We start from the raw sequence: 19,954 nt of genomic DNA, 5'->3' as shown, positions 1-19,954 counted from the left end.
CAAACTGCAGTCATCCTATTTTATGAGAAAAATGTTAGAATTAACTTTTTGGTATATAAAATAGTAATATTATAGGCATTCTTTTTAGTATTAATTGTGATGCCTCCTATATGCATAGAAGTGACATTGCCTAGCTTTTTAAAGAATATCAGTGAGTTTCAATGTAATCTGGATACGTTTGTATGTAAAGTCTTGTAAAGCAGGAAGCTGTTGTGGGATATATTCAGAAATGATCTTGACACAAAGACAATAATTAAACTATAACTGAGGCTCTGGAGGCTTTTTACATTTCTACTGCTTTTTCTTTCTTTAATATCCTTTAGGCAGCATTTCAGTGCCATGCTTAGCCTAGTGACATGTCATGTTACAGTCATGTAACATCAGCTCATACTAATGTGATTAAACAAATAGCTTCAGAGTTCAAACAAAAAACCCTTCTGTGCTCTCCATCCTAGATAACTGCAGATATTGTGCAAGAAATGTTGTGTATTATTTTGTAGTCCTATGATCAAAGTGATATTTTATAGATCTCTTGGTGTACCTATTCTCAAGGAAAAATAATTATTCTCTGTAAGTCACTGAGCCTTATGTAGACCCTTATTTTGAAAGATTTTGAGCAATTCAGAAAAACAGATGACAAACATCAAACTCTTGGACCTAACACTAAACAGAGCTGATATTACCAGCTAACTGGCAGAACATTTGCCTGTTGTGGAGGAAGAATTGCTAAATTAACTCAATAGCTGGCACAATGACGTAATTAACTCCAAATGATTCAATAACAACAAAACAAAACTGACTTTGAACTCTTTCTTCAGCCTGCCTTTGTTGCAACAGAATGGGACTCTATGGTATGTGAGCAGATGGTGGCCTTCAAACTTAAAGGTTTAATTCTAAATGCTACAAGAATTCTGTTTGAATTGCCATGAAATTTTTCTTGAGTGCAGAGTACAATTAGCTTTTAAAACCTGATGTTTGAGCAAAGTTTGAGGTATAGATCTAGAAGAAATCTATGATGCCAAAGAATGAGTCTGTTAACTTCTCTTGCTTGAATTTGGAAATAACAATATCTCAGTTACTTGATATTTCTCTGAATCTATAATGTTTGTCACCCTTTTTATGAAGGCAGTATTTTAAGAAGTAGTTGGAAAAAATAGTTCAGCTCTCTACATATCTGACTCCTCAGAATATAGGAGACTACCTTGCATATGTGAGAACAGAATGGAAAACTTCTTTGCTAGCCTGTTAATATCTGCATGAAATGTGGCTCATGAGGAGATCATAACTAATGATCTAATCTTAACGTGCAGTCAGATCAGATTTGAGCTGGAAGAAGTAGTATCATGAAAAAGTGCAAGGACTGAATTGTTAAAATGGTGGAAGTTTAAACAATTGAGTAGTTGGGCAAAATGCCTTTTTTGAGATCTGACATCTGAGGGAAATGTTACAGAGAATGAATGTTGATATTCAGGTGACGAATAGGTAATATGATGACGACAAAGGGAATTGGAACCAGTAGCTGAGATGAGGACTCCCTCTTCTTGCTTTGTGGATGGCCCTTTCTTGCCTAAGTACTTGCCTCTCTAGGTTGTTTGGAGTTGCATGTGGTATATGCTGATGTACAGCTTGACTGCTGGGGCTCTCCTGCTGTAGCAAGGGGTTCCTAAAAGAGGACATATTCACCAGTATTTGTGAAGACTCATAATTTTGTTACTGTTTTGTGTATTCCTGCAGAACCAAAACCTGATTTTGAATGCTAAAGACCTGAATTATTCATCAGGAGTTTTACTCAGTTATGGGCACTCAGCTATGGACAAAAAGATAAGTGTTAGATTTAACTTGCTCAGGGAACCCCCTGAGAAGATTTTAAGAACAAATTAAACCACTCTTGACAGGAATTTGTTTCAGTGTTGTTAACCTTGCCTCAACAGAGATTGACTTTTGGTGCAATGACTAAGAAACAAACAATGCTAGTAGAGAGCATAGGGCACAGTTCAGGAGTGTCTTTAACTCTCTTACTTTATTATGGACTTATTATTATGGACTGTCCACCAGATATCTGTCTTTAAAAGAACCATTGCACAGAATTAATCAAGGAGGACTGCCTGGGACTTCTAAACTTTTGGCAAAGGTTGTACAGAAGCTCAATTAAAAAGGTGTGCAGGTTTTTCTTTGGGGGGGGGGGGAAGAGGTGAAGTGTGGGCGGAAAGAACTTGTTTGCTATCTCTTGGTTTTGTCTGTCTCCTTTCTCTCCCAGTTTCCTATTTCACCCCTATTAGTGTGTGAAGTACACTATAATGAAAGCACTTCTGGTTTATGCCTGTTGTTATGTCAACAAACAGGAAGATAAGCTGCGTGCTGTGTATTACAGGTTTTAGGTAACAGCTTTAGGGTGCGAACCTGATGCAAAAATCTTTGGTTTCCTTCATACCTAGTAATCATCAGTGTAATGGACAGTGACGCACTGGACATGCTAACAGGTTCTGCCTCAGAAGAGACTTGCTCCATACCAGCATGTAATCCCTTATGGGCAGTGTTGCAAGACATGCGTTAAGCATGTGATTAAAATGTTGAACAGGCGTAGAACTCTTTGCATAAATACATCTGAGATACCTCTTTCCTTTTCAATGTCATGTGAATTAGGAGAAAAACCAGTCCTGTGGTTGGAAATGAGGAGCAAAAAGTAATAAATCAAAAAGGTTATATTGATGCTGTAAGCCAAAGATAAGTTGGAAGGTAAGGACAAATACAGTTTTGAAACAGTACTCCAAACTGAGTGCCTCAGTGTGTGATGATTCTGCACACCATCTTCAGGACACTACCAGTATTTCCAAAAAAAAAAAAAAAAAAAAAAAAAAAAAAAAAAAAAAAAAAAACTCTGCAGAGAAAGGCAAAGGAATTTGTGCTGGATTTTAATCCTGCTGAGTCAATTTAAGCATATAGGCCAAGTTTTAGCTACTTATAGTTAAGTTTTGTTCAGTTACTGTGACCTTTCTAAAAACTTCTCTTCTTCCTTTTTTAAATTTTATTTATTTATTTTTGTTCAGGACAATCTGAAATGGATTTAGTAACAACTAAAATACAGAAACTGATATCCCCAGGCATAGACTAGAGGCTGACCTTAAAGAAGAGATATTCAAGCAGTTACAGTAAGAGTAAAGGAGTGTGAGAGCTACAGCTCTGCTCTCTAAGCATTTAGTTGTCATCTTAAATTTCACCCTGCATAGATGTGGGGAGAGCTGCAAGATGAGCAATGTTGTTTCTCTTCCTCCAGCTTCTTGAACCCAGACCAGCTAAATAACTAGCTAGCTAACTTGCTAAGATACAGCACCTTCTTCAGAATTCTGGTGGCACACGATAGGCACGTACAGCACTGAGATACAAAGCTGTTTTGTTGCAGACAAAAAGTGTCTCAGGTTTGACTCCTTCAAAGCGTGAACAGAGCAAGTAAGGGCTGTGCACAGTGGTTTATATAGAAAGGCCTGAGCTACTGCTTAGAAGCAATACATAACTTTTTCAGGAGTGTGTACAAACGGTTGCTATCTTAAGGACCTTAGACTGAGAGGCACAGAAGGAAAGTGTGTTCACTATTTTCCAAGCTGTTGGCAGGCAAAAGTTTCACTTAATTTCTTGTGAAATTAAGTGAATTAAGTGAACTTAATTCGCTTAATTTTCACTCTAGGATGAGGGAGAGACTGAACCAATGTCTGAACTTTAGCTTCAACAATCTGTTTTTTTAAGTAGTAGCCAAAGCTACTTTTACTTTTCACACTTGGTGTCAAATAGGGTTGACCAAGCTATGGAGCTCTGTACTAGTGGGGTTGGAAGAATCTCCTCCAAAACGTCTAGCCTTCCAAATCCACTAGAGACACCGCTAACTTAATTTTGAGCTCGGTGGCTGTTTTTCTTGTATACTTGTTTGAAACCACTTACTGGATTTGCAGCCCGGAGCAGGAGTTCTGAAAGAAATTAGAATTGCGGTTTACAGCTGGCCGAATTTTCCTCCTATTATAAACATACAGCCCTTTTTAGTCCTTTTTTTTTGAGATTGAATTTAATCATTCTTAGCTCTCAGACTCTTTGCCAGCCTAACTCCAGAAAATGCAAGATATTTTTTGATTTTTGTTTGTTTATCTCAGTTACCAATTATAACTAGTAAAACAGACTTACTAGAAAAGGGGAAAGCCAAATAAAGTAGATGCAACATCTAGATGCTTACTCTTTCATATTTGGGAAATGAAAATATCCAGTTGCTGTTTTCAAGTCTAACTCCAGTCGAGACTATACTAGTTAGAAGATGAAACCATACTGAAGGTGAAAGTAATAAATGTTTTTTATGATTTGTTCTAAGCTTTATGTAGACTTTTCTTATTAAATATTTAAAATGTGTTGCATTACCTAACATAGTAGAATACAGCTGTTAGTGTGGTGTAGTGAGTTCTTCAAAACAGAACTTCATGCATTTCTTCAAATGTTTCAACTCATAGATTTTATTCCTGTAATATTAGAGGTATAAAAATCTTGGTATCTGCTGATGGCTAAGTATATAGAAAATTCTGAGGTTTTTTATTAAGAAACAAAACAAAAAACTTGGGGAAAAAAATCAAGACATACCTTACCCAAATATATCAGGTTGTATTTAAATAACTTCTTGTTTTAATCATTAATTTGCTGTTGAGAGCAAATACTCATCAGTATTTGATTTGCTGTTAATCAGAACTTTTTTTTTCTTCTTCTCCACAAATAGAAGACAATATCAAGTTACTTGAGATGCATTAAGGACAGAGGCAACTTAACTGGAAGAGAAGTTGACTTACAGCAACAGAAAGTGGTATTCCAAAGACAATAAATTTTATTTGCATACTGCTCAAAGCTATTGTACATTTATCATTAGCTACAGAATATTCCTGTTGAGAGACTGTTTGTAAAAGCCTCAGCAAGGCTGAGGTGTAAGTCCCAGCAAGCTCAGACTTCCAATTTGCTATGTAGTGCAAAACACCTGTAACTTTAATTCACAGAAGTTTGAAGGGTGTCTTACAAAGCGGAGAGAAGTAAAGGAAGCCTGTCTAAAGTTGCATACTGAGGGTGATCTTCACAAATCATCAAACAGTCCTTAGGGATCAGACTTCTTATTTTAAGGAGAGAATGTATGAACAGCACTGATATAATTCTAGATGAAATTAGTGTTTTCAAATAGGCCAGTTTCCAAGAAGGAAAGTTCTTCACGATGCATTATATTGTATCAGAGAGCACTTTGCATTTGAGGTGGGTGCATACACATGGCAAGGAGCTTGCAGTCTTTGGAGCTGGTAGCATTGGACAAGAAAGACAAAGCCACAGAGTTTAGTCACTTGAGCTTTGTCAGCTTGAGGAAGGCTCCCCTCAAGGCTCCTTCCATACTGCACTTTGGATTCTGCTCTGAGTTAGTGTCTGGGGGAGCCTGTTCCTCTGTAGAGAAATAGAGTACGGTATTATACTGCTGAGCTGAAGGACTGTTTGTTTAAGGGTGCTGATGTACTACTAGCATTCATAATTGGCTCTTTTTACCTGCTTAATTCCTTTTGTCAGATCTTTTCTGGATTCAAATTTCAGTTTGCACTTCTGTAATCTATTTTGTATGGTCAGCCTTACTGATGTTTTTGTGTGAGTATGAATGCTTAAGAGCTTACAGGATATCCGTCCATCTAGAAGTGGAGTGGGGGATTGAGAGGAGGCAACCACACTTGCAACCTATAGCTGTACTAGGAAAAACCTTTAGCTTAAATACAGGTGTATCACCAGAAAGTGTTTGTGTAGCCTGGCAGATGAGATGCAGAAATTAGGGGAGAAACTCTGCTGTGGGTGTTGTGTCCAGCAGGGGGCTGTGCCACCACTGCAATAGTAGGACAGCCTGGCAACACCAGCAAGCCATGCTGGTTTGTTCTCAGACTGTCCAGATGCAAGTGTGCGTCTCAGACCACCTTACTAGTCCCACTAATGTACCTGGACAGGAAAGTGAATAGTAACTTTGTTCCACAGATGGGACTCTCCAAATTGACAGGTTGTCCCTGAGCAGCAGCACTGTGGTAAGCTGCAAGTCCTGCATCTATGCATGCCATGCTACAGGTGTTCTCTGTAATGCTTCGCAGCCCGGAACAGCACTGAGTGGGTTATTACAGCTTTGGATAGATAGTTTAACTTCTCCTCTGGGGTGTTTATGGGTCCTTGTGGTTTCCAAAGTCCATGGCTTCATGGAGCCATGACAGTGCAAAGGTGGTGTAAAAACTCTTGTGAGCTCCAACCTCAGTGATGGTTAGTCTTCCTCTGAATGCTTGGCATTATTCTGGGCTTCAGTGTCAGGTTACCTATTTGAAAGCAGAGGGGGTGCATCCTGTAGGCCAAGATCCACTCTCTTCTCTCCCCTTGCAAATTGAATTAAATGACTTCATAATTAAATTTCTGTGTACAGAACAAGTTGTAGCCTGGTGTCATGTCTGCCTGCATATGTTTTTATGTGGAATCTGTATCAACTGCAATGAATTCAGCACTTAAAGGTGAGAAGCTATAGCTTCTGTAAAGAAAAATTTGTCAGACTTGATAGCTAAAAGAGCCTCCCCAACATAACAAAACCAGCTTATTAGTCAGTTTTCTCCTGTTGCTTTGATAACTGTTGGTCATTTTTGTGAGCTAGAGGGCTTTCTCAGGATCTGAGTTCTTCCAAAGATGGCCAAACGGGCATGAATAGTTTTTAAGGAGTGGAGCTGGGAGAATGGCAAAGATGCTCTTGGATTTACTCGTGAACTCCTATGGGCAAACATCAGCAGAAGGGTGGGTGCAGAACTACCTCTTTGAATATACAGTTGAAATAACTACATTGTGTTGAACTATTTGAGCTTCTACAGGCAATTCAGAGTCCCTTTGAGCCTTTGTATTGAAAAGGAAGGGCTGCTGTGTTCTTGCAAACTGTTTGGCTGCTTTGCAGCAAATACAGTTACTGATGGCCAGGCACTTTGATTGATGCACAGATCAGATGACTGGGAGTGGCCTTGTGGGTGACATCCCACGTACAATGATGTCAGCAAAAGATTTCTAAAAATTCAGGTGTGGCACAATCTGGTAATTAAACTGGTTAGTGCTTTGACCGAGTCCTGAGATGGAGTTCTGTCTCTGCAACCCTGCGTGTTTAAGGTATTTTATTTAGTACCTTCATCTTACCTCGCATTAAGCTTTTCCCTAGTACCATAATCGAAGCACAGTGTGAACTGAAGAGGATACTACACCAACAGCTATATTCTAGCTCTGTTACTATCTTAGAACTCTGCTGTTGGCTCACAAATGTCCCTGATTGCTTGGAAACTGTGACACCAGAAGTGATTCCTGTTGGGTCAGGATGGAGTGCCTTGCTACACTGTTGGCAGAAGTTAAAGCTAGCCAGGTGGCGATGGAAGCTGGACAGAAGGAATTAAAGCACGATATGGAAACATCTCAAAAGGAAATCAGAACAGTATTAGCAATGCAGAGGAACCAGCAACAAATGAAAGAAGATCTGAAAGCAGAGATGAAATCCAGTCACTTGGATATAAGAACTGTGCTTGAGGAAATCCAACGAATAAGGGAAGAAATGGAAGCTCGATTAAATACTCAAGCTGATCTGGTTTTATTGATCAAAGAAGTGAGCACCAATTTAACGTATGTAGACAAGGCTTTCCATAAAATGGAAGAGAATCAGAAAGTTTTTAGTGGCCTACACCTTCATACAGGAGAAAATATTGAGCAAGAAGTTTTTTGTGAAAACAGTTTGGATGAGGAACATGAAGAGAAGGTGCTTAGGGGTAAGATAATGGGGGCTGCAAAACTAGCAGGGGGCAGGGGGGAAGGTGAGACTGTTCCCACTTGTGCTTCTCAAGTGGTTTGCTTAGGCTGTTTGGAGTGTTTTTAAGAAATATATTAGAAATTGAATCTCTTGCTGAAGAAAATAATTTATAGCCACTGTGGACATTACCATTACATGGTAACAAAGGCTTTCATTCTGCAAACCAAAAAGTGGCTAGTGGACTTTTCCCCTGGTAATCCAGTAATGGCACACAAGGCAGAGACACTCAGGAAACCAACAGTACCAGGCAAGCACAGAGGCAGCTGGCCAGTGGAGTATCAGTGTGAAGTACTGTGTAATACCTAAGTGCTCAAAAGTAACTATGGAATGCATCCTATATAAGAACAGTTCTGTATTACTTTCTTCTGAATGCCTGTTAACTAGAGAAACTGTGTATGGAAAATGATTCCCCTTATAAAAAGGCTTGGGATGGGTATGATAAAATCTTCAAAGAGCTAAATTCTGTATTATGGCAGCTGCCATCAGCATGGTAATCTCAGAGGCGGGGGGGGAGGGGAGGTTCTTGCTCTTTTTCAAGGCCGCAGGGTCGTGTTTTTGCTGGTCAGACATTGAATCTTCTGCCCGTAATTCTGGGATCAGAAGGCTCAGTTATTACAAAGTTACTACTGATTTTTTTTCTGTTCATACAGAAGAGGATAAGCCTGTTTACATGGTGGTTCTCTATTTTTACTGCACTGTAGTATTTGAGAACCTGGGACTTAGTCTTCAGAAACTGAGCGCTACAAATGAATTGAAAGCAGTGTTTTCTAGCCTGTTAGAAAAGTGTTCACAACATAACCAAAGGGAGGAAATCATTGTGCTTTGCAAGACTGACTGTATAAAGGTGATGAGTTTTAATTAAGAAAAAAGTTGAGGGGAAGAGTATGGACTTGAGTTAGTAACTGATACCATCTTTAGTCTGTCCTCAAAGTGTTATATTGGTAATTAGGCTCTTTATTCCTTTGTTTTACTGAAAGCATATTTTTTGTTTTGACATCATAGCATACCTCTGGTACAAATCTGGAAACATAATCTGTTGTTGCCCAGAGGTACCTAGGGTCATAACACTAGCAACACTCCTGTGCTTATTTAATCTGTAGAGGCAGTGCATGCTGCACTGTTCATGCTAGCAAGGAAATGCTTTTTAATATTTGAAGTGGTTCTGTATAGCACATACTTGTGATAAAACTGCCCAAAGAAGTGTCACTGAATTCTTCTTGTGCATGTCTTCTGTTGAGCTTTTTTTAGCATGGAATCCAGGTTGGCTTGGATGGATGTTTGAATTTCTAGGAAAAGATTTAGTAGTCTGGACACCATGATTAACAACAAAATGCCTGGCTGAACTTTGGAAATGGTGGTTATCTGGAGTCTTGTGTCGTTTATGGTTAACTGATATCAGTGTATTTAAATGAAATGTAATTTCATTAGCTAAGTGTCTGATGTAATTTTTCCCAGAACAAAAATTGTCTGTAACCCTTTGTACTGATTTAAAGCAGCTTTTCTTGATGTCGGTGCCATAACAAATGGATGTCAAAGTCATTTCATATAGCTAATGAAATGATGACATCAGCATCTTTATCACTGACACCTTTAAATCAAGAGTAATACTCTAATTCTCCATTTAAAGTTGAGCATTCAGAGAGGGGGGGAAAATATGAGAGAGTAGGACTATATGAGCCAGTAGGGCAGGGAATGCACTCTCTAGTCTTTTTATTCCTCTTCCCTTGATTAGTGTCTCTTACAATTTGAAGAACTTTCAGGAGGAAGCCAGGGTAATAAACACAGTATTCTCCATAACTTTGGGAATATAACATGAAAACTCTGAAACAACTTTACTGCTCATCTGAAGAAGTTTAACTTGGAGGATGTCAGAATGTCTGTGTTGCAAAAAGGAAAGTCATCAGATTAAATTAAATAGTGATTAAAAACAAAGTAACTGGAACTGGCAGCCAAACTTGATCTCTTTCCTCTGTAGATATGAACTATGATTTCTGTCTTGGATTACCATGCTAATTTACCTTGAGCAGCTTTACTACTGCATGACAAAACAGTGTGTTTCTAATTGAAAATATACCCTTTAACAGTCAGCATCTCCTGCACAGATATGTAGTGAAATCTTCAAGAGTGCAGGAGCATCCAAACATTGTAAAGCAGTATACTGATGTTCCTCTAATTAGGATGGAGGACAGCAAATCTTCCCTAGAGAGGATTTATTTGGAGAATTAGTAGGTTTGAGAATGCCCTTCATACCTAGCTCGGCATGAGGTACAGATGACGTCAGTTTTTTAAACAGGAAACTTTACTTCAAATGCTTTGAAAACAACTCAGAGCTATGCAAGACTGATCTGTTAATGCAGTGGCTGATGTATCAGATTAACATTATCTGAGAATCAGAGCACTTATTATTAATACTATCTGCATGTGTGTGACTAGATTTAACCTGATGGGAATATTTCGGAGTTGTTTGACAACCTTCATGCTAGCTGTTCAGGGCTTTAGAAGGCGTTTACAAACAACTAGTGCTAGTTCATTCATTTGTCCCTATGTTCTATATGTTTTTTTTTTTTTTTTTAACTCCAAATACTACCTCTCAGTTTTTTTCACTTTATCTTGAAGAAATCTTGTTAAGTTGAAACTGCACAAAGTAATCTGCTCAGATGTTTTCATTAAGCTGCCTAGGGATACTTATGTATTGCATCAGCCTTTTATTGCAAAAGTGTTTGTTCCCTGTGTGATCAAAAGAGGAGGACTAGCCCTATCTGCAGAGTTTTCCAACTGAAGGCAGGAGAGAAAACCAGTATCTGTAGTGTTTACGAATCTAATGCTAGATTATGTAATGTGGTTTCTTCTGACATGACATGATTGAGCACTGTGAAGTGATTGAGGTTGCAACATAACTAAGAATATTACATAAACTATGTAATTATTGGACTACGCAGGGTAAGCTGGAAATACATTTCAGAGTTTTCTAAAGTATCATCTCTGACAAAAACTGCCGACACTGAAAAATATTGCAGGAGCTATGATTAGTGGAAGACATCCGAGCTGAACAGAGTGGAGTTCTTAAAATGTAAATCTCAAAGGAAAGTAAGTCGAGTAAACGTAGGGAGAATGTTTTCCTATTCAGTAATATAGTAGAATGCAGAAAATATGAAATCCGTGTTGCAAACAGAAGTCATTGACTCTTAGGATAGAAATAAGTCATTCTTCATCAATCATTATATAAGTAGAATGACAAAAACTGGCATATTATATAAATATTGATTCAAAACACAGTGTGCTAAAATGTACGCTGAAAAGTAAATGAAAGAATACTTGCAAGATTTGTATAATGCTTCGCACTTCATTTCTGAAGTTACTGTATGAACTAGTAATGTCGGCTCAAAAGTGCTATTGAAGTAACCCTTTTTCTCAGTGTTTCGGGAAGAATTTATAACTTTTGTTCTGTATGTCTTTAAATTTTTGTGCAACTTCAATGTAAAATGTAAAATAATTTTTTTTTCTCTCCCTCTTTTCTAGTTGACAAGAGTAAGCAGCGGAGTCCAAAAAACTCATGCATACAGACACAGACCTCCACAGATGTGCATTCACACGGGACAAAAACAGCTGAATTGGCACAATATAAAACAAAATGTGAGAACCAAAGTGGAATTATCCTGCAGCTGAAGAAATTCCTGTCAAGCAGTAACCAGAAGTTTGAAGCATTAACAGTTGTGATACAGCATCTACAGTCTTTGGTAAAACTCTCAGTTAATTCATTTTGGCTTTGATTTGTTGAGCTGTTCTCGACAAGGGCTTCTGAGTGTATTAATAGGCTGATATATAACATCTGTATTTCCACTCCAATTTCTGCAGTCCTACATCTTCCTCCTCCTACGATCTCTATTTTTAAACATCTGTTAAATTGCAACTTTTTGTATTTACTACAGGTATCCAATTAATGATGTAGTTATAACAGAATGTCCTTATGTTAGTGCTCATTTTAATATACCTTAATATATATATATATTTGTAATGTAGAAATACTTTCAAGAAGATTGCAAAACGGTCAGGTAGAAATGTGGTTACCTTTATTAAATAAAATAAATAGTTTCTTTTTCTGTAAGTATTATCTCTTTTCCCTTGGAGGTAGCAGAAAACTTGCTGTGGGTATTAGCTGAATAGGAAAAATTAACGCTGGGTCTTAACATCTCTTTGCAGCTTCATGTCCTTTCCTGAAAAGGAATTTTTAAAAGCTTGTAGGCAAAGAGCCCTTAAGGGCTGAGCACCTTTCCAAGTATATACTCCAAGTATTGCTCTTGCAGAAAAGACTAGTTTTATCAGATAATCTATACGACTTTGCTTTGTTATGCTTTGTAACATTTATGTTCCTTGGATTTATGTAAAGGATAGATATCTTCAACTGTTAAGAGTAAAGTACAGGATGGTAATAGTTGTGCTTATTGAAAGGGCAACAAATCTTGCATTGTTGGCGCTATCTTAAACTTATCAGCTTGCCATTAAATTTTAGATTTGCATCTGGATTTTTAGAGTGGAATTAAACTGTATTTTAGTGCTTATTTGTCTGTTAGACATGCATAATGACTTGATAAGGTCAGCAGTTTACTGAAGGTTTTGGTCTGCTTTGAAAGTTTCAAAGCAAGAAAAATATGAACTTAAGGAAGTGATATCATTATGGATTTCTGCTATAATAGCTGATGCATGCTCCAGTAGAGTGTTTTTACTTTTTTATTTTTGTGTTTATATCTAATGTTCCAAAGTTGATATCAATCTCATTTTAGATATTCCATAAAATGACTTCATAGTCTGGTATACAAAAAAACACTTAGTTGTCTTAGTATGCTGCCAGAAGCATAATATTCTCTTTTCTTGTGGATAGTATCTGCTGTCTCTCATTTCTTCTAAAAATACTGCTTTACTGTTGAGTTCAAGTCTGGTTCAACTCTGCAAGAGCAGCTGTCTGCTCTTGCTCAGTTTTGTCTTCTAATTTAGATTTATTTTCTTAAACTGTTGATTGGAACACCTTTCTCTACTAAGGAACTAATTAAAGATTTTAATATGATACGGAATTTTTGGATGCTTGTCATCCAATATGAAATTGTGAAATTTGTATGTGAAATTCTTACTGCTGAATTTTCACAGTCTTCTAATTACTGTATATTAAGCACCTCGATTTTGGTAGCTCTTATAATTAAATGTTTTGGCCTAGGTTTTTCCCTCAAATGTTTTTATACTGCTACTTTTTAAAATTCAGGTGTACTTTCTCTATGTAAAATTTAATGAGAGGAAGCCTGACATACATACATGCTTCTCTTGGGCTATTTTACAGCTTGCTTCAGATCTAAAAATGATTTCCCTGAGAATGATGGGAATGATTATTTAAAAAAGAGAAAAGTATAAAAGGGATAGAAGAGAGGAGAATCACGTAGAGGAAAATACTAATTTTGCTGCTTCTTCCTTTTCATTGTTGTTTTGGAGGTGGAAAATAAAAAAGAAATGTAATTCCTATCCAGTTATATGAAATGACTGATCTTTGAGAGTTTAGTCTAAGCTCTTGGAACTGGCCTAAAACTACTTTTGCGTATGTTCTTGTTCCAGTTGTTGGCTTAGAGATGGTTCTCTTCCTTCCTGGGATAAGATAATACTACAGATGAAGAGATACTATTTTACTCTTGGGTTTATTGTAGGAGTGAGAAGTTCTGCTATGCTGTGCTGTGCTGTGCTATGGTTGGTATATGAACTACTCAGAACCTCTTAATTAGCTGGAGGAAAACATCCTAGTGGATTTGGATATTTGGGAACACCATGAATAGATCTTTTTTTAATTCCCTTTACCTCCCACCCCTTGGTGGAAGTGTGGATTCTGGTATTGCTAACCAAGGGGCTATACATTTAGCTCTCTGAAGTACCTCTTGGAGACCCCTTTGATGTAGTTCAAACTCCATATATTTGAGCTATCAGTTGAAGTGAGGTTTAGCTTGTGAGCTCTGAGCCCCTGACTCATCTATTGAGCAACCAGCTGAAAGTAGCTTCAGCCTGAGCTGCTGCTCTTTTCTGTTTGTCCAAAAGGAAGAGGAAAAAGAGGAGGAGGTGGGGGGAGGTTTAGGCTCATGCTTAGCTGATTACATGACCAACAAGGTTATGCTTGCATTCCTGCTACTAGAGCAAGTGCAAAGTAACATGACACAGCTGGAGCTGTTGTAACAGCTTGCTGTCACCAGGAGAAGGCCCTGCTCTGGACTCTTCTCTGGTGCTCATCTGTCCCTCCAGAAGGCAGATTCAGCTTGCAGCCAGGAGAAAACTGATCCAGCCAGAGAGAAAGCATTTCTTTGCCAGATTAACAAGGTGAACTGTTCTCCTGTATTTCATCTCACTTGCACTAGCTTTGACCACAGGGTTGAGGGCAGGCTGCCTGGTCAAACAGAGGAGACAGCTGGCTGTTGGCTTGCTCCACAAGTTGAGGTGGTGAGGTTGGAGCCCCTGGACAAAAGCTACCCCAGCCTCTCACACTTTCCCTGCAGAGAAAGGAATGGACGGAGCTGAAATAGCTGGGAGAAGTAATTCAGCTGTTGGATTTTTGTCTTGTTTTCAAGAGGCCCTGCTTGTTTCTGCACAAAAATTTAAAGTAACTTCTTATCAGCTCACTTGAAATGGGATAGCTGCTAAGAAATTCAGAATTTGTTGGCAATGAGTTCTGTCAAAAATCTGCTCGGCCCTTCTGGAATAAAGTACTGAGGCTACTGTGTAGTAGGGGCTTAATAATATCTTGCAATGCCACTGTGCTGTTTCTAACTGAACAGGAATCTGCCACAGAAGTCTGCGTGAGCTCAAATGTGTGTGTTAAAAGCATTATCTGGGAGCTGTCAATATTAACAGCTGGCTTTGATCATACCTTAACACTTGAGCTGCTAGGGTTTGTCCAGATGATTGCTATGCTTAACTACTTTTACCGAGACTATTCTGAATTTTAACCTCTTGAAGGTGCGCTGATCTACGATGATAAAATTCTAAAACCCACCTGTTATCTAACAAGTGCAAAGGTAATCTTTACTACAGAGTGATAGTGCTGCAATAAGTTAATACTAGGTAGAAACTCTGTTGGCAACCAGAGTACTTCATGGAACTGAACAACGTGTCTGACAAGAATGTCAAACTGCACCGCGATTTTCCATTGTTGAGATAATTGCATATTTGCTAGCAGCGTTAAAAGAATGTGTCAAACTGCAATCTAATCACAAAAACAAGCGAGTTTTTTTCTAGACTGTTATACTCCCTCTAATCCCCTGATAATTCCTGTGACTTCGTAACTACTTTCCTGTTTTTTTTAAACTTCAAACAAGAAAGGAAAAGAGTGGCGGTACAGAGGAAATGGTGAAATCAGCCACACGCAATAAACTGTCAGGTCCAAAGGAAAGCTGTCTTCCATTAACCTTTAACTACATTAAGCTTTGAAAACCGGAGCACTATGTTCTGGTTGATCTTCACTTTGCTTAATAATTTTGAATGTACTTTCTTGTCTCCTAAGGATTTAATAGATTCATTAGCAGAAACTGTAAACATATGGTTTAACAGGCCTGCTGTAAGTCAGGCTGTGGCTCACTGTAGTTTGCGCTGTCATTCGTGCAAGCCAGCCCTCTTCCTTCTCCCACGCATTCCTGCCCCCTTCCTTGCACCCGCACTGGCTGGCACTTGCCTGGCCTTGTGGAGAGCCAGGTTAGGATCTTAATCAGGAAGGATTTGTCCATACCGCAAAGTTTGCAGGTATACCTCTGTGAAGTGGTTAATTCAGAGAAGTAAGGGGAGTGAAGCAGCACCCATGGTAACACGAGGTAGGGGGCTATATGGCCGGGAGGTCCATTGCAGTGTGAACTTAAGCTGCTATCAAGCTGCATCTATGGCTAGGAACTAGGTATTCCTATACTAAGGAAAAATCTCAAAGTCAGATAGTTTCCATAATATCCTGCAAAAATAGATCAGCAGCTGGTGACATTGAGGCCATTGCAATTACTGTACTAGCCTATACCTTTTTCCATTTGCAAGTTGCTCAGCCCCTTCTGACTTCCTCTGTGCTCTTTCCTTCTAATGCTGTCGGAACAGTGCAGCTGGGAAATTTGAACTTTTAGTTCATTACGATACTGAAACTATTAAATGTTTGGAGGTAGAGAGGCTTTTTGTTCTATCAGCACAGTATTAGCTTGGTTTAAATCTGGCTTTGGTAACTCTGAAGCTATTTAATAGAGACTTAGCTTTCAAGCAAAAGGGAAATGAATTGCTGTAGTGACTTGAACTGCTTTTGACAGTTGCCGGTGTGAACTGGCAAATACTACGTTTTCATCCTTGTATTAAGTAATGCATGAATTTTAATTGCCATGTTCAGAAGGAGACAGGCCATTTAAAAATATTTTGGGCATTAAGATGTATGTTAATGCCCAGGTCTGTTTTTTTTTTTTTTGTTTAATAAATAAAATCTAATTAAATATTTTCAAAAGCCCTCAAAAGATTCTGCTGTAGAAAGGAGCTGTGGAATCTTCCAACACAATACTACAGAAAAGAATAGAAACTAAATTTCACTGTTGTCTATCTCTTTGTATAGTTATTACAAGAAGACTGGCATTTACAGCCAGAGTGTTAATTGGGAATGACTATGATGACATCTTGAAAAAGCTTTCTGCATGGAGTGAATGTGATTTGAGAAGGTATGAAGCCTTGACAATAAGATGTGGATACCACTAATTCTAGATGTGGCACAGGAAGCAACATAAGTAATGAGTTAGAAATTGTGTGGCTGAAACAGGTTTCAAAATTTGTAGGTGGAAATAGCAATGAGCCATTAATGGATGAGCCACTGTAACTGGCATTTCCTGATGTGCAGATGACTATAAGAGTAAAGATAATAGCTTTCTTGGGAATTTTCTAGAATAGTAAGGTGTTTTTTATGTATCTTGGAATACGTGGGCATATGCGTCGTCATAACTTGCCCTGTCCTGCATGTAAATTCAGTAATAAATGTTTGATATTTATCAACTGAGGAAAGCATATCCAGCTTAAAGGATAAAAGCACCTACTGCATCACAGAACCGAACACAACAAAAGGAAGTGTTTTGAAATGGTCGTATTTTTTGCAAATAATCAAAAGCCCATTCTTAAGAAGAGCTGTCTTTCGTTTAAATCTGCAGTTTTGATCTTTCAGAACCTAATATCAAACTCAGGTGGTTGTCATTAGAATACTCATCAGAAAAATAGTTCTCTAGCTGTTTAAATCTGGCTGTGTGGACATGACTTTAGATAGATAGAATAAAGATGTTTAGTTTAGATTAATTCCAAGTGCTTCTTCAGATTTCTCCCTGCACTCCCCCCAAAAAGTAAACAAGTCAAAAGCAATTTCTTGAATTCAAGGAATTTTTATATATTTATTTATTTATTTTGGGGAGTAAACAATTGTGATTTGACAACAAATATATATATATATGAAATATACTGAACAGAAACTTAAAAAAAAAAAAAAAAAAAGGACAGTGTCTGAGAAAAATAACACAATAGCTTCCCCTTTGAAGGAGATCTATGCTCTGGAAATTTGCATCTTACAGGTGGCTGTTTGAAAGCAAGGAGACTGCAAATTGTTCTTAAGTTTTGAATAAGCATGGCTGCTTATTGACAAAAATAGTTTATTTTTGCCAACAGATTGAAGTTTTGTGAGCATCCAGAAAAAGACTTTAAGATATTGATTACTGTGGAAGTAGGCTCTGCTGGAAAAACTGTCTAGCTTTTTTGAAGATACCTCTCAAGGAATTTGTTGGGTCTTCAGAACAGGTTTTGGATAGAGAAAATTAGAAGGGGTTTCAGGACAAGACTAATGCTAAAAGATACGCGGAGAAAGACATCAGCTCTGAAACAGTTTGGCATTTCAGACAAACAGTATTGCTTTACATGACAAAGCTACTTTAATTCTCTTGTTCCACCCCCCCCCCAAGAAGATGAGTAATTAATGAGAGTAGCAAGCTAGATCTAACTATTGCACGTTCAAAATAGAAGTAAGGGACTAGTGAAAAAAGAATACAACATCTTTGCTTCTTACTTCAGTCTTCTGCTTTGTACTGCCTTTTCAGATTAAATTCTATGCATCCTTTAAAACAGAACAACTTAAAATGAATACTGTAATGTTTTGTTCAAACACAGGATCTCATATTCTAACATTTTGAAGAACTTCATAAAGGTAATTCTAATTTTATATACCTGAGAACCAAGTTATAACAGTGTAATTTGCCAAAGCTGCATGGTAACTTGTTTGAGATTTTATGCTGTTTTATGCTCTGAGATGAATTGAGACTGGGGAAAAAAAAAAAAAAAAGAGAGAGAGAGTGAGTTTAGGAAACAATGAGAAAGTAAATAAGTAATTGCTCAAATAAGGTAAACTTACTTGCTTGTGAGATCAAAGTATGTACAAGCAGGAAAGGAGTAATTGTTTGACAAGTGAAAATTAATATTAGAGTTGATGAAGTTAGGTACAGATATAATAATAGGGGCTATTTAACCTCAGTTTTCCATAAGATTTCATCTTCTGTTCTATAGATTTTCTAAAGTTATTGCTTGAAAGTGGACATTACTTTTTCAGAATGGGAAAGTGAAGATTTTGTGATCCCATATAAAGACTGTAAAAGCCTAAAGACCCCAAAGGGTAAGATCTATGTTGAATATCAGGTGACTCATGTTTGAATCCTGTTTAGTTGGTTCTCTGTTTGAGTGTTTCATAGGCTAACCATTAGACAGTGAACATCTGATTCTCCATAAATGTACCTATCAAATGAGAGAAGTAAAACATAAGAAATTGGAGTGAGTTTCTTTTGGCTAATGGCATAATTGTTGTAATTTGAGACTTAACTGAATTTTGTTCAGAGTAGTAAGTCAAGGACAGGTGAAAATTAATTACTCGTTAAATCTCATAAAAAGGCAACACACTAACAACATCAGGAGTAATTTGGAACAGTCATTTCACTGGATTTATTGATTCAAGATGGTTAATGGTATTCTCACATTGCAATAATAGTCTGCTCTCCACTCAAAGATGTACGTGGGAGGATTAAAGCTTTGTGAGTGTGTGTGCGTGTGCCCCACTTCCTTGGCTAATTTCATTAGCTTGCTTTTGCCTCTGAGTTATGTGAAAGAAATATTTCAAGGGTATTAAAAGGAAAGAGGGATGAGTTCAGAAAGAATAACGTTTCTAAAGTTGCTGATTTCTAACTAAATTGTTAAATTTAATTTGGAAGATTGGACTTTGCTATCAGAGAAGAAATAAGAACTGGTCGAAACACTGCAATATTACATTTGCTTTGATTAATTTGGTTCTTATATTAAAGTGTTTCTACCAGTTTCTGCATGCCGTGGAGTGCTTTGCAATATTACATTTGCTTTGATTAATTTGGTTCTTATAGTGAAAAGCAGATATGAGTAGATACGAGTGGCCCTTCTGTTACTGATTCATCAATACCTCCAGGGTGTAGCTGATGACACATGAATGACTGGAGTTTATAGAAGGGTGTGACTCAGGTTCTACATTATGGCCAATAATCATATTCATCTTTTGATCAGCAGTGCAGAGCAGGAATAAAATAGGCTCCAGTTTCTAAGACTCTGTAAAAGGTATGTCTGCTTAAATGAGAAAGGAACATCCCATATTAGCAATTGTTGACAACTGAGATGGCACTAGTATTAAAAGTGGTTAACTGCTAATTTGTTCTTTCATACAAACGGAGTCCGTCTCTTGTGACATCTGAGCGCTTGTGTTCTGCAGCTGCTTACGAATATCCCTTGCTTATTTTCTTTAAAATACGCAGTGTTTCTTTCAGAGTTTGACTTCTGGAAGTGAATGAATTGTGGTTTGACAGCAAATGGCTTTCACAGTCAGGCTTTCCCTTCACAGAATAAAATTAATTTGACCCTGTATATGACAGTAAAACACATTGAAGTGCTTACTTTCTTTGCTGCACTAATGAATTTCTATTTTAAGCATTCTGATGAAGAAATTTTAGTGTGGTCTAATAATACTTAACAAAAAATTGTAGTGGTTTTATATTTGACTCTTAATGTTCTTCGCTCGTAAGTCTT

At 37.6% G+C, this 19,954-nt stretch overlaps 1 protein-coding gene across 6 annotated transcripts in view; it reads left to right on the top strand.

The window, feature by feature from the left end:
• MTUS1 (microtubule associated scaffold protein 1) overlaps nucleotides 1-19,954 on the top strand; it is a 120,104-nt gene that overhangs the window by 75,620 nt on the left and 24,530 nt on the right. For all 6 annotated transcript variants that reach the window (XR_009958401.1, XM_062575642.1, XM_062575639.1 and 3 more), the window contains one exon: nucleotides 11,372-11,589. Coding sequence is in view for 5 of the 6 variants with exons in the window: in XM_062575642.1 (XP_062431626.1) it covers nucleotides 11,372-11,589 (218 nt within the window). In the remaining variant the exon portion in view is untranslated. The remainder of the gene's footprint in view (nucleotides 1-11,371; nucleotides 11,590-19,954) is intronic.

The sequence above is a fragment of the Rhea pennata genome, chromosome 4, assembly GCF_028389875.1.
Source record: "Rhea pennata isolate bPtePen1 chromosome 4, bPtePen1.pri, whole genome shotgun sequence".
NCBI classification, from domain to species: Eukaryota; Metazoa; Chordata; class Aves; order Rheiformes; family Rheidae; genus Rhea; species Rhea pennata.
Note: the sequence above shows the minus strand (reverse complement) of the source record. Positions and strands in the feature narration are given on the sequence as shown.